The 15483-nt window shown below is 37.6% G+C and overlaps 1 protein-coding gene across 5 annotated transcripts in view; it reads right to left on the bottom strand.

Moving 5' to 3' along the window:
• Window positions 1-2760: 2760 nt before the first annotated feature.
• LOC306641275 (uncharacterized protein C10orf67, mitochondrial) overlaps window positions 2761-15483 on the bottom strand; it is a 169159-nt gene continuing 156436 nt past the window's right edge. For 4 of the 5 annotated variants that reach the window (XM_079106336.1, XM_079106332.1, XM_079106333.1 and 1 more), the window contains 2 exons: window positions 4951-4995; window positions 2761-4693 (listed from right to left, as the gene is read on the bottom strand). In XM_079106336.1, the coding sequence (XP_078962462.1) occupies window positions 4626-4693; window positions 4951-4995 (113 nt within the window). In that variant the 3' untranslated portion in view covers window positions 2761-4625. The remainder of the gene's footprint in view (window positions 4694-4950; window positions 4996-15483) is intronic. The other variant, XM_079106334.1, reaches the window with a different exon arrangement.

The raw sequence follows: 15483 nt of genomic DNA, 5'->3' as shown, positions 1-15483 counted from the left end.
GTGGCCTGGGGCGCAGGTTATGGCGAACTCGTTTTGCCTCCCGGCCGAGGCGCCAGGACTGGCAACTACAGTGGCGGGGGCGCAGGGTTCCAGCCGGTCCCACTTTCGGGCCCGGGAGGATCTACCCTTGCTTCTCAGGGAGTCTTGGCCCCTGGCGGATCACCGTAGCATAACACTAGCCCCTTCCATGGAGGGTCCGCACCTGTTCCAAACAACCTGTTGCGCTGACATTGCTTTGGAGAGATGCCGCGCGTTGCCTGATGGAAGCGGGCTGTTGTGGAGGCCCCCAACTTCCAGAAAAGAGTTTAGGGTTCCCTGCCAGTGAGAGGTACCCCCTCCTCACCTCCTATGACAAGCAGTGTGTTTCACCCCTGCCTGGGTCCCGGGAACCTAAGGCGTTCCGGGTACCCCTACACGTCGCCCACTCTAGGAACTTCTCATTTAGCTCTTTGCAGTTTGGGTGGCAGGATTAGACAAAGATCCGGATTAGAGCCACACCACAGACTAATTAAACCCTCTCAATTCTACAGCTCGCTACCTCCTACCCCCCTCTTCGCCCCGCGCAGCCAGATAGGAATCTTTGGTTCCCCACCCCCACCCCAGTCTGAGAGAGAAAGCTAGTTATCTTCGCGCTTCTCAAAGGAACTGGCACTTGGGGCATTCTCATTCTGAAGAGAATTTTTTCTGAATTGCTTACAATTTTACAATTTCCATTCAGCGGTAGCACAGGATACCTTTTATCTCCTTTCTTGTTTGGGTCACTGATCGTCTCCTAAATAGCTAGTTAACCACCTACCTCTGATGTGCAAATCTTTGGAATTGGATTCTGGTGATAAGTCTAGCTAGTGGATGTTTCCAGGAGTTTTAGGAGGCAATCCAGTTGGGCAAGAATTGGCATTTGGATTTTCTAAAATAGACGTGCACTGGCATGGGGGAATTCAAGATATTTTGGCGCTGGTCAGTGACATTTCCAACACAAATAGAACTTTTAAAATGAGCCACATCTAAATGGAGGCGACTTGTGTGCGACCCCACAACTAACACCGGTGCATATAATTACATGTTAGGGCTCAACAATTTGCATTTGTGGCAGTAGCAAATGTGTGGAAGTTTTTCCATACTTTTTGAAAACATACTTGACGCCTCATTTCTTTGATGGCAGCTCAATAGACACCATGAGACAGTAGCCGAGAGTGCCCCTTCCCCAGCGTTCCTCTTGCGTGCAGTGCTTTCATCCAGGGCTTGAATTGTGTTGTCAAAGTTTAGTAGAAGAAAGAGGAGGGGGCATGAGAACGGGAGGGTGTTTTGAAAAGTCTTGGAAATCGGTATATTTTGCAGGTGTAGAATGTGCCTAATAACCATGGCTAGTGCGCGCTCCCCAATGGTGAGGGTATGACAGGGACAGCTGGCTCAGTTTTCAGTGTGAAAACACCCCCTCGGTGGACCAAACACAACGACACTGACCTTTCTGCGGGGGAACCAGAGATGTGCCTTTGACTGAATTAGCCATAAAGACGTCTTGCTATGACTTTTGTTCCCCACGAAAGCAAAGAAATATTGCGTTTAATATGAGAAGTACTGTTCACAGCTTTTCCGTGCCCCTTAAGAAATATTACAGTGCTGATTTACTGGCCTTCTTCTATAGAGTTGGCCCCAAGGCTGGCCGGGGGTGGAGGGGTGGGGATGGGGCAGTGAGGACAGAGGAGGAGGAGGCGGAGTTGGTGAGCTAAATTGCCTGTTGCCTATTTCCAAAGTTCTCTCTTTGCAGCAGCAAATTTATCAATCTTTTCATCTGACAATACTTTGAAATATATCATTGTCATCCAGAGTTGTTTGATAGATTATCTGCAGGCACACAGCCTTTTCCAAGGTCAAGTTGAAGATTCTTGTTTGCTGTTTAACTGGGTTGTTTAAAAACCCAGAACAATGCCTGCCTGTTAAATTTTCACTTGTTCTCATGGGGCACTTGAAAGCAAGTTTTCCTATTGACCCAGGTCTCTGGACATTTCATCCTTTCTAGCTAAAATTCAGCAAATGGGACTTGGCAATGAAATCAACAGAAGCAGAAAGGAGATTTAACCTTACCATTTGTAGATTCCAAGGAGATTAAGCCATCGTTCATATCTCCTCAAAGTGTGTTCTAATTTTTCTCTGCATATCACAAGCTGGTTATAGCCACATGCATCTCATTCAACTTTTGTGACTTTATTCCATTTGGAAGCTATTACTTCCCTAAAGTAGAAAGGCAAAGATATTGTGGCCACTTTTTTTTTTTTTTTTTTGCAAGAGCATAACCTGTTGTCTAAGGACACTTTAAAAATAAAGTCAGCTTCTAAATCGTCATGTTTTATGGACATATTTATTTCCAGTTTTAATGGCAAGACTGGTTTCACAGTTCCTCTATATCTGCAATGATTGATTTTTTTAATTCAACTAACTTTTATTTACCTTGCAATAATGTTCTGGACCAATGTGATAAATTACAGATATGCAAATTTCTTTGAATGGTGTTGTAAGTGTGTCTAGCTGGAGCTGAATAACTTCTTGCAAGTCAGTCTGTGCGCGCTCAGGACCCCAGGGAGCTGATCAAAGCACCCATTCTCTTTCATCCCCGGTATTCTCCTCCAAACTATTTCGATACAATATGTTTCCATGATGCACTTAATGTGCTAGGGACATAGAACTCATTACAACCTAGCTAGTTCTGCCGACCTCTTTGTTCTGCGGCAGAAAGTCAAAGAAAAAAGGAAAAGCGCTGCCAGTTGCCAGCTTTCTGAAATGCTAAAGCATGCGTCATTTTTCACCAGGTCTCGTCTTGATATCCTCAAAAGACAAACTATGAAACCGGCCTCAGCCCTTTCTGGCATTAATTACACTGCTGTCCAGCCGATCTGTTTTTCCTATTATATGCATTTCTCAGCAGGGATTTTTTTTTTTTTTTGCAAGACTAATGCAGCTGCAAGTTAGACTATGAATGCATTTTTTATCACTATGGAAAGAAATAAGTGAAAAGACTGCAAATCATACAGCAAAAACTTTTGAAAGACTTTTGGTGTATAAGATTTAGGGCGGGACTTGAGAAGGGGGTTGTAAGTGCTCTAAACCTGAAATTGACTGAGAGCCTTAGATGTTTCCAATGCGCCCAATGTTCTGTGGAGACACTTATTGTGCCACTTGAAATTCTACTTTAATACTCAGATAAATCATGAAGCTTAAAATTTCTGTTAAAATTCTGATATAAATCAGTCTCTACTGCACTCAACCTGGGGGGCTGCTTCCAAGAAATTTTGGTCCAGGAGAATGACACAGAGAATATAAATTTTATTTGATTTCCTTCGTTTCTTGTAAGGTTGATTGGTTGGTGGAAATGGCTGGCAGCCAGTTCTGGGAAAGATTCCAGACCTGACTCCGATTAACCCTCTCTGGTGAAACTCTGCTGGAAACCAACTCACCAGCAATTGCCATTAATCTACTTACTAATTAAGCCAATTCATTTCTAAAGGAGAAAAATTCCTTTCTTTAGCCAAACTGATGGGAGGAAATTTGAAAGAAGCGCCAAACTGTGTAACTGTAATTCAGCCAAGGACTGCTAAAACAAGGTGTTGATATATAGCAGCAGATTTAAAACAAGTTTCTAGGGCAACACTCCTTTGGAGACGGTGGCATATAGTGCATAGTAGATGAAGCTCAAATAATGCTTCACGGCGCTATGCCACCCCATGTACTTGCCTTCAGAATAACACGTCTCTCTCCAATTAAATCTTGTTCCTTTTACGCACAAATAAATCGCCTCTTTGGCTTTCTTTTGGACCAGAGTACGTCAGCTTTATGTGACAACTACCACAAATATATTTCTTGGGTCTTAATAAATAGCCTTAGAAATTTGTAATCGAGAACCTACGATTTAGAGACAGAATGACAGGCCCGAACTTTTATTTAGGGGAAGAGAAAGGACCAAGTAGAACATTACGCACGAAGAAAAGCAACCCGGCATTTCAATAAACGGCAGCTGACATTGCAGACTGAACCCTTAAACTTAGCACTTGGTCTTCATACTCTCCGCGAAGCAAAACTTCAAAACGTGCCCCCACATTTTAAAGCTCGTTTACTATCCTTAGGATACCTCTAAGAGCCCCGTGCCACCAAATGAAGAGAAGAGTGGAACCTTCTCAAAGGAAATACGAAGTCCCCTCAATGTCTGTGGTTCACTTTCCCGGGACTTAGTTCACTGGCCAGAAGGTAGCAAATCGGTCTCCTTTTGTGTTAGAGACTGGATGAATTAGAGAGTGTCACACAAGTTTAATGCCTCAATTTTAATTGAAGTCCGCTCTTTCCCACCCCCTCTGATCCAGCGACTAGAATGGATTTGGTGAGCCCTCAGGGTCCGCGCGCCCAGCTCACCCCGAAGGAGCGCTCAAGAGGCTTCCTTAGGGCTTAGAAAAGGTGCACGCCAAAAGGCGCGCTCTCCGAGTTCTGAATTGATGTTCCTAATCTGCAAAAATTGAATGGTTTAGAAACGCCTTGGAGACAATATTCCTTCCTAGGGAAGCAGGCCTTATTCGCCATCCAGGATGAGGAGGGTCTTCTATTCTGTGACTCCTCTGCGCTGCCCCGTTGGGTCCACATCAGTCAGTGGGGCTGGGATGGTGTACCCATATCTTCTCCCAAGGCTCTTTTGAGGATCCTGACTTCCCTAAAAAGAGAACAAGAAACAGCTCTAAACTTTGTTTTGCTTACAAGACCTCAGCCATTCTCCACCCCTCCCCTTCCCCAGGTAGCACTTTTAGGGGGTCCTTCCAGATCTGGGACCTCTTTAGCAACCTGGGGGTAAAGGGTGGGTAGATCAGGTGGTTAGATTCTCCTTGGCCTTCAAAACAGGGTGCTCCACCCCTCTCCAGTTTTCCTCTGAGACTGCTTTTCTACTGACCTGGACTGTGGAAGTGGTCTTACCTGCTTGTGACCAGTCACTAACCCTCTGGGAAGAAATACGGCCCACTGTAAAAGAATTTAAAAAGGAATTTAAAGGAAAGGTTGTCTTGGGTTTAGATCCAGGGATTTAACTCTGAACTTTACTTAAGATTTAAATTTCCACCTGTTTCAATAGTACTTCCCTATGAAATAGGAAATTATAAATGTGAAAGAAAGAAAACCACACTGGCAGGGGCTCTGAAATTGGGCACTAAGGAAATGCTGGCTGGTCCAAGGGTAGTTTCTCTGCCCCAGGAGGGAGGAACTTTTACCTGGTGTGTAAATTGTGAGGAAAGCCTTGGGGGTCTGAGACAGGAAAGCCACAACATGGGATGTGATGTTCCAGCTTTGAAGGGGAACAAAGGCTTTGAGCTAATCCCAGTGAAAGCCAGGAGCGTGGAGAAGGCAACAAAGAATTGCAGCCTGCGGTCACCGGTAGGTGTCAATGTGGACACTTGGAGCAGGGGCAGTGGGAGAGGGGAACACAGAGCCAGGCTGTCATTCCAAGTCTTAACATGAACAAAGATAAAAACGTGACAACCTCGGCTTTCAATAGTTGCAGAGGTTCAAAGTGGAGTGCTGGAGAGTCTATCTGGGTCAAGTCTTTTCTGAAAAAAGGACCTTTCTTTTCTTAGTCAACTATCAACCAGGGAAGCCCTGAGGGCCTTTTCCCAAGGTAACTTTTCTTACTCAAAAAATTTCTTCAATGTAATGTCCAATTGCACTTGATGCCTAAGATGAAGAGAAGGTGCTTCTAATACTTCTGGAAAAAGCATGAAGGGCTTTCTGCATCCCATCGACCCCAGCTGGGTGAAGTAGGTGTTTGTGAACTTGAACAGCCTACCTAAACTTTTTCTTCCTATATTCTTTTATATATTTAATAAAAAGAAATGACATTTCTTTTCGTGAAACCATACATACATATAGATAATGCATCTATGTGTCTGTGGTCTACAGGCATCAGAGTTTCAAAAGTACTGATCTCACAAGGAAGTGGTAATATGTTGAAGGAATAATGGAAACCTGGTGGAGTAAGTCTGCGGAGATTTCAGTCTCAATTAGAAATCAACAGATAAGTCATTCACCAACAAACGAGTTTCCCCCATTTTCTTGGGAAGAAATTGGGGATCTTCTGCCAATCCAACTCATTAGCAAAGATAATCTTAGGGAATTTGTCAATGGGCATGATGAGAAACGATGCTCATCCTGAGAACTCAGACACATTGTTTTCCATAAATTTTATGACTAAAACCAAAATATAAGTTAAAAAAATCATAACGTGACATAATTCTGATATTCCTTAGTTGATGTAAGTCTCCCAAATTATAAAAAAAAGGATGTAAATATCCTTAAAAGACTAATGACATTTCACAGGTAATGCAATTTAGAAAGAAACACTTCCATGTTTTCTTTTCCAACAATGTGCATTTTTGTAAACTGCTATAAATTGCAATTCAAAAGCACTGATCTCACCATCCCCAATCATTTTTTATACTGATCAAATGAATGCAGATACTCCCATTTGGGAGGGGCGACATGACATTTCACTTGGCAGTTCTAAACAGGTCACAGACCTTTCACAGACCCTAAGGCAGTGGGAGGGAGCTCTTTACTAAACCGTGTAACCAAATCAAACCAATGGTTACCCCTTTTCAAAACCATTGGAATGGTTTGCACAATGCTATTCACATAGCAGCACAGAAACTGAAAGGATGGTCATCCAATGGAAATTTCTTTCCTTTTGTTTAAACGTGCAGGGCTCAAAAAGTAATACTTTAGGAAAACGATTAAATTCTCTATGATAAAAATCATATACAGCACACATGCATTTTCCTTGGTGCTGCAGGGCATAGCTGTAACGGCCCATTTATATGTATATATGCACATGTATGTATGTATATGTATGTATATTTATTGGAGATGTTGCTTTGTTTGAAACCATCAGCACAAAGACACAACATGGCTGCCCTGGAGATGACCTGTTGCTTTCAAGTTGCTTGAACACATCAGAATTTCCATTGTTAAGGGTGATTAATTGAAACTGATAAGTTACCATGAATAAAGATTGTTTTTCTGTTTAATGTGGTGGGCCTGATTTGGTAAATGTCTCATTCATGTAGCTTTGCAGTGCAGCATATGGGCAAGAGTCATTCAGTATCACAAACATATACAATTCATTATGCTTGTATGGGTACCACCAAAAGGCCTTTCTGTGTTAATGACAAAGTTTCAGTGAAAAATCCCATTTAAAGAGTTACAAGAAGCATGAAGTATGATTTTTATAATTTATTCTTAGAGGTTCTGAGAATAATTTAAAAGATATAATATTTAAATACAGTAAAAAGATGTATACGTAATATGTGTATGTATTACATATTCAAAATATACCTTAGTGTTGGTCACTGGGAATAAAGGAAAATTTATCTTACTTATGAGCAGACGCATGAGGAAAAAGGATTGTCATCTAATGCTACCATGTAGATCATACTATTATTAAAGTTATCATACGTGTTTCATGGAGATGTCGTCAATGAGAGTTCACACTTTACCAGGATATGCAAAGGAGATCATTTGGTGAATAAGATGTCAATTTTATGATGCCTGTTTTAATTTAGCAAAATCAGAAGATAATGTTTTAAAGATAATTTAGGGACTATATCATAAAAAAACAGTGCATTTATTAACTTTCACAACCTAATTATTGTTCACTCTCAACTTGGAAATGAATGTCTCCTTTTAAAGAGTGAACTGTTAGGAATTATTGCCAATAGTGGGAAATATTTTTTGTAAAGAAATTATACAGAATCTTGGGATTTTTTTTGCCCTTTTTCTGTAATCACCAGAAAAAGAGTAATAACAAAAAATATGAAAAACTTGCTAACGAACTAACTATACCAAACCATCAAAGACAAAGTTACCATATTCAGCCTTTCCTGTCTCATCAAATAAATTCTCGGGTCATTTATGTCCACAGAACAGTTCAAGTTCACCCAACATTTCTCAATTACATTAGATGGGTAATCTCAGTTCAGCTCTTCTGGAGATAATAAACCACATTGGTCACAGTTGACCACGGCTAGTATGTGTTTTATAAAGGACTGGATGTCCATTGGAAAGCTAATCAGTACACCGTCACTTGTAAAACCCCCCCCCTGCATTTTGAAGTGATAATCTGTATCTAATTTTTAAAGAAAAATTTACTCTCTTTTCACTCTTCTGAGGCCAATTTCTTTTCTGGACCTGAATAGAGATCATTGGTGAAACAGTACCAAATAGCTCTGGTATGTGTATAACAAAAACCCACCTCTTTGTAGGACATAACAAATTATACAATGTTCACAGATGTGCTTCACATTGTGCCTTTTGTGAGAAAATGAAGGCCCAACTCTATTCCCCACCCCCTTCTTTATGAAAGACTAGGCTTCCAATGCAATCTGTCCTCATCCTAAAGAAAAATAAATACACTTAATATGAAACTTTAGATAGCTATTTCTAAAAAGATTTTTATTTGCACTTTTGGTCTATTTGATTTTGCTGATATGAATTTGAAATTATATGCAGCTCTTTATTCCTATGAATAAGTGAACAACTGCTCCTATAACATGTCTCTGACATTTACATACTTAGTGGAAATGCTGTTATCATACAATTTCATGTTTGAACTTAGATTACCAAAGAAAAACAGTCTTTTTTCAATTATAATTTAAACATGTACTCACTAAAATATTTTGAATTTTGTTTTTGTATTTTATCTTTTGGTCATTCTTATGGGAGGAGAGGCTATTGATAGGTAATCTTGAGTAATCAGGTAGTAATTTCTGTAGAAGTGAAGAATGAAGAGACTCAGGCTACCTTGTAGGATCTCTGTAGTCTTGGTCAGACTTACTGAGTGTGCCAATCTTTGAGTGACTGTCCTAGGACAAAAATTCCAAGCACAGGAAAATTCTCTGTGTCCTCAGTGCCCAGCCTAGGGCTTTGCTTATAGTAGGTCTTCCTAAAGTCTGTGGAGTGAATGAGTGAATAATGACAAGGAGAAAGAGAAACTTAGAAGGTATAGTAGTGTGATCCCCTTGGAATCCACAGCCTTGTTGTTCCTCCTCATGCTGACTCTGGTCTTGGCCATGTTGACTCTATTTGGCTAATGAGACAAGAGCAAATGTAAAGCCAAGAGTCTTTGACCATCCTTGTGCCTTGAGCTTGCTCTTGCTACTCTTGAGAACTCTAAGCCCACCTTGAAAGCAAGTCTGGGGCAGCCTACTTAATGCAGAGAGTCATGAGGTCAGCTTGCCCATTATCCATACAGCCAGCATGAGGTCATTGATGGCTAGCTGACCACAGAATATAAGTGAGCCCAACAGGACCAGGTAAAAGGTCAACCACATAGGTGAAGGAGGTATCCTGGAACAGCATGAAACAGTGGGGATCAGCAAATAATCTGTTATGACTAGATTAGAGAGCTCATGTAGGGATGGGAAGGGGTTGTGACTGGTCCTCCATGCTAAACTGCACTGGATTTTACCCTGGAAGCCAGGGATCTCCTACGGACCCCCTCCTAACTTCATTACATCTGCAAAGACCCTACTTCTACATAAGATCACATTCACAGGAAAGGGGCTTAGGGTTTCAATGTATTTTTCTGGTGAGTGGGGGATGGATTTCATTCAACCCATAACATGATTTTTCAGAAAAGCCAACTTATGTTATAGACAGAAGAACAGGGGAAGGACTTTTGTAAAGATAAAATGGAGACTTTTAAAGTGTTCTTTTTTTTTTTAACAAAATGACATATATTTATTGTATATTTTGATGCACAGGATAATAATAATTGTGGCCATTATTTATAAAAGTGAAGTGTTCTTAGGATAAATTGGATAGATAAGGTGTAAATCAAATGAAGATCCTAAAAAACAAATACAAATTTGGAAAAAACAAGGTAAATATTTCTGTAGTAAAAAAATGTAAATGTACATGTGTGGATTGAATTTTGTCTCTCCAGAAGATGTTGAAGTCCTATCCCCTCACATTAGTTAGCTTTCTGTCACTATAACAATATACCTGAGATAATCTGTATATAAAGAGAGGTTTATTTGGGCTCCTGGGTTCAGAGATTTCAGCCCATGCTCAGTCGACTGTGTTGCTCTGGGGCCTGTGGCAAGGCAGCACATTATGGTGGGGAGGGTGTGGTAGAGCCAAGCTGCTCATTAGAAATGAATAAGAGAGTCTAAGAGACTCTTTCAGGCACATCCTGATTACCTAAAATCTCTCCCTTATTGAAAGACTTCACCACCTCCCCAAAGCTCTTTGAGCTGAAGGAACAAGCCCTTAACAGATGGGCCCTGGCGGAACATTCTAAATCCTAACAATTAGTACCCCCAGTACCTGTCAATGTGACCAAATTTAGAAAGAGGTTCATTGCAGATTATTAAGTTAAGATGAGATCATGGATAGATCCTAATTCAATATATCTATATCCTCATAAAAAGGAGTTAGTTGAGCACAGATACAGATACCGGTAGAAGAAAGATAATGTGAAGAGACAGAGATATCACTGTCTACAAGTAAAGGAACACTCAGGTCTGCCGAAGCTATGAGAGTCATGGAATATATTATCCCACTCCTTAAAATGAATCAATCCTACTGATACCCTGATTTCACACTTCTCATCTCCAGAACTGTGAAAATAATTTCTGTGGTTTAAGTCACCCAGTTTGTGGTACTTTGTTATGGCAACTTTAGCAAATGAATACATAATCCAAACCAAAGGCCTCTTGGCACAGAAACTCATACTGACAGTCAGGAATACAGTTGTTTTTTTGGTAACAGAGGCTAAATATGCTCCATACTGGGTGGAAGAATGAATCTACTCAGTGCTGTCAGAAGCTTTAATGAAAGGAGGTTGAGAAAAACAATAACAACAACAAAACCAAGATAGTTTCTAACCTGGAGTTATTGTTTATAGAAAGCTATAAGCCTAGAAGACAAAACTCACTTCACACAGAGGAGCTGAGGCAAATCACTTGCTGGTTTGGACACTCCAGGAACCTTCATCTTACAATGGAGCAGGCATCCTCAAACTTACAAGACCTGGTTGTGGACTAGGAATCAGAGAGACACAAAAAGATGTGGTCACAGAACTGTGTGTGTGTGTGTGTGTGGGGGGGGGGTTGGGGAGGGAGAGAGAAAGAGAAGAGAGAGGGCCTTGCCAGCAAACCAAAGTTCCAAAATCAATAAAGGAACAGAATGCTACAAAAAACAGCAGCAAGATAGGTTATGAGAACACGAATTCACTTCACATAAATTTAATTTGATGAAATAGTCTGATAAAGATTTAAAAACTTGTTTATATGTTCAAGGAGATAAATGATAGTCATTAAAAAGAAAAAAAAATGAATGTAACAAAACAGGCCAGAATAAAATAAGAACAAGTGACTATGAAAACAACCAATTAAATATCTTGGAAATTAAAAACTCACTACAATGAAACACTAAAATATGGGATATACTGGTATAGCTGAAGCAAGAATTAGAACATTGAGAGGTAACTGTATACCTGCAACCCCAGCAACTCAAGAGGCCGAGGCAGGTCTACTGCAAGATCAAGGCCAGCCTTGGCAACTTAGCAAGACCCTGTCTCAAAATAAAAAATAAAAAGTGATGGGGATGTGGCTCAGTGGGTAAGTACTCCTGGGTTCAATCCCTAGCACCCAAACAAACAATCAAAACAACAAAACCACAAAGAAAATCGAAAGGCAGTACTGAACAATTCACCCATACACAATAGAGAAATAAGAGGTAAAAATTGAAAATGTAGATTAGAAGAATAGAGAATAGACTGAAAGTACTTCAAAAGAAAATAATGTAGGGAATGTTGTACAAGCAATATTTGAAAAGCTAATAGCTGAGAAATTTCTAGAAATAAAGAAACACATGAATCATCAAATTGAAATTGTACTCTGAATATTGGTAAAGATAAACATACCACTAAATACATTGTAGTAAGACTTTACATTACCAGAAATAAAGAGTAAACCTAAATACTAACATAAAGAAAATATGAAGTACCTAAAAATGATTGAAAGATTGCTACCAGAAATATCATAACCCCAAGTAAAGGCACAAAGGTGATAATACAATAACAAAATATGGAGGAAAAAAATCAACTGCCAACCTAGAGTTTCATACCTTGCTAAACTACCATTAAGAATGATGCAACAATTAAGACAAACAGAATTTATCATTATTAAGCCCTCACCAATTATTGAAGTAATAATACTTTAAACATACATATGCACTAATGTATACATATACATTATATGTATTATCTAGATGTGTGTGTGTGTGTGTATGTATGTGTGTGTGTGTGTATAGATGTGCCCATACCAAAAAAAATACAACTTGTATCTTTCAAATCAGGGGAAGAAAATGTTATTAATTTAAAGCAAAGCTTTGTAGAATATAATAGAAAGTAAAGCAAAATATCAGAAAATACAAAGGTAAAATGATAGAAATAAGTACAAATATATCAATAATCACAATCATAATAAATTTACTGGTTCAAAAGTAGATATCAGAGAGATTTGAAAAGAAAAATATTCAAATAGAGGTTGCTAAAAGTAGAAACTAACATGAAGAATCATAAAAATATTGAAAAAAGATGAAGAAAATGGTACAATGCAAATATTAATAAGAAAGCTATTATATGGTTATTTATTTATATAAGACAATACAATTTAAGAAATCAAAGAATTGCTAGGGTTAAATGGAGCACTGCATACAACAATCCACCAAAAAAAAAAAAAACATAATAATGATACATTTAATATGCTCAAAAAATATATGTGTAACATAAAATTGATATAATTAGAGAAACTGATGAACCCTCAGTCATACTGAGATATTTCGTATTCCTCCTTTAGAAAAATAAGAGATTTGTACACAATAGATTAGAATAAAAACTATTTGAACTACTAAATTGGCAAGGTGACCTAATCAAAAGGAATAGAATTCTGCACTCAAAAAATAGAAAACAAATTATTTTCTAGTTCATATAGAATATTAGCAAAGTGCTTCACAAAGGAAGTCTGTAGAAATTTTCAAGAATCAATGTCTTACAGACCACATTTCTAACTTAAATAAAACAAAATTGTTAGTTATTACTTAAAGGTAAAGCAGTCCCAAAAAAACTTCTTAAAAAATCTCACATGTTAAAGAGGAAATCATGATGGAATAAAATATTTAGAGCCAAGTAACAAAGTACTATATGTTAAAATTTGGGGGCTATAACAACATTTTTAGAGTCATAAATGCACTTATTAGAAATGTAGTAAAAATGATATGAGCAAGCTTGAGAAAAATGTATGGAAGAAACTTTTAAAAATTGAAGGAAGTGAGAGAGATAATACACAAATTAAACTAGATGACTCCAAAATAACAGAGTTAATCAATATACCAAAAATTAGTAGTCTAAAGACTAAATGTTATCTTTAGCAGGATTAAGAGCAAACATATATAAAATATATCAAACAATATTAGAGAGAGAAAGGGGGATATAATTATAGAGATTATAAAATACTGAACAAGTTCAGTTCAATGTATATGAAAACCTAGATAAAATGGATTATTTAGAAAAAATGTTGCTGCAATTGACTTAATAAAAAACAGAGAACCAACAGCTACTAAAGAAACTAAATTGGGGTTCAAAGATTTTTTTCATCTACACAAGGGATACCAGGCCTAGTTTACTGACAAAATTTTCATACCATCAAAGAAAAGATGAGAGTTATTTTTAAAAATTTTAATAGTATGAAAGAAGAGGTAGAACAGGCCAATTATTTCTTTGTACCTAATAGAACTTTTATATCCAAGTTAGATAAAGTTAGATTAGGGGAAATTATAGCAAACTCAGAAGAAAAATCCCAAATAAAATGCTCAAGAATCAAAATTAACCATGTATACAAAAATGAGAAATTATAACTATGATTCAACATGAGAACATTTTAATATACTTCAACATTAACAGATAAAAGGAGATCAAAATGATCAACTCAGCAAGTAGAGAAACTAAATTACCAGATAAAAATTAGCTATCAATTTATTATAAAAACTCGAAGTACCTACATATAGAAGATAATGTTTTAACTTGATAAAGAATAACTATGACAAATCTACAATGAACATCATAATTGATAGTGAGTTTATAAACTATGCTATCAGAGAATATATAACATATACACATTTTTGTGTATTATTTGAATGATAGTAGAATATATGTAGCCTTGATTTTTTCCTATAAATGCTGTTTTTTGAAATTCAGTTACAGTAGTTTGCTATATGTAGCTTGAGTTTATTTATTTTATCTGCTGTATAGTAAATTCTGATGTCTCAATGTACTACAGGTTGAGAATCCCTAACTGAGAAATCTGAAATCTGAAATGCTCCAAAACTTTTGCGTGCCAACATGATACCACCAGTGCAAATTCCATGCCATAAAATCTCAGAGGTAGTTTTACAAATGCAGGGGGAAAGGTAAATGGCAATAACATAATCCACTATAACATGGAAACAAAAAAATAAATTCCAAAATCATGCCATCCACAAGAATTAATTCTAGTGCTTTAAAAAGCTTAAGTATAAAAATTATATTGGTAATATTTTAAGCAGGTGGCATGAGATTACCCTTACAAACTCAGAGTAGGAAAACTTTTCTTTAAAAAGGTCAATAAAAGAACAATTTATAAATTAAAAGACTGAAAAATATTACTCTGAAATTTTAAAAACTTTGGTTTAACAGAGGACATTAAAAGTTCAATTAAGTCACAAAATAAACAGGAAGAAGATATTTGTGCAACATAGAGCTGATGAAGGAATAGTGTTAAGAATTTATAAAGTCTTCTGCAAATCTTCATAAGTAAAAGAACTACCCAATAATGGAAAAAATGTTTTATAATATTTTCATGAAGGTGTTACACATCTTTTATTAGATTTATTCTTAAGTAACAATCAATTCATAGAAAAGGAAACCAAAATGGTCAATAAATACCTAAAATGATTCTATTATCAGGAAAATTGAAATTAAAAAAATTAAATACAAAGTCATGCCTACCAGATTGGCAAAAATTAAAAGGTATAGCAACTCCAGGTATTAGTAGGAATATTGAACAATACAAATTCATAAACCACTGATACATGTTAGTGCCACCATTTATTAGTACAATTTAACAGTATCTAGTAAATTTATTGGAACTCAGCAATTTCATGTTCAGGTACTTACCCTACTGAACCACTTACACGTATCACTGAGAAATGTTCAAGGGTGTTTATGGCAGCTGTATTTTTGACTCAACAAACTGAAAATCTTCTAAATAACCATCAACAGGAGAATGAATACCATGTTGTATATATTGAATATACCTCACCTGAAATGCTTGGGGCCACATGTATTTTGGATTTCAGATCTTTTTGGATTTGGGAATATTTGCATATACATAAAAGAGATATTTTGAGAATATTACTCAA

The sequence above is a fragment of the Sciurus vulgaris genome (assembly GCF_902686455.1).
Source record: "Sciurus vulgaris genome assembly, chromosome: 12".
Lineage (NCBI taxonomy): Eukaryota > Metazoa > Chordata > Mammalia > Rodentia > Sciuridae > Sciurus > Sciurus vulgaris.
This window is presented reverse-complemented; position numbering and strand designations above follow the sequence as displayed.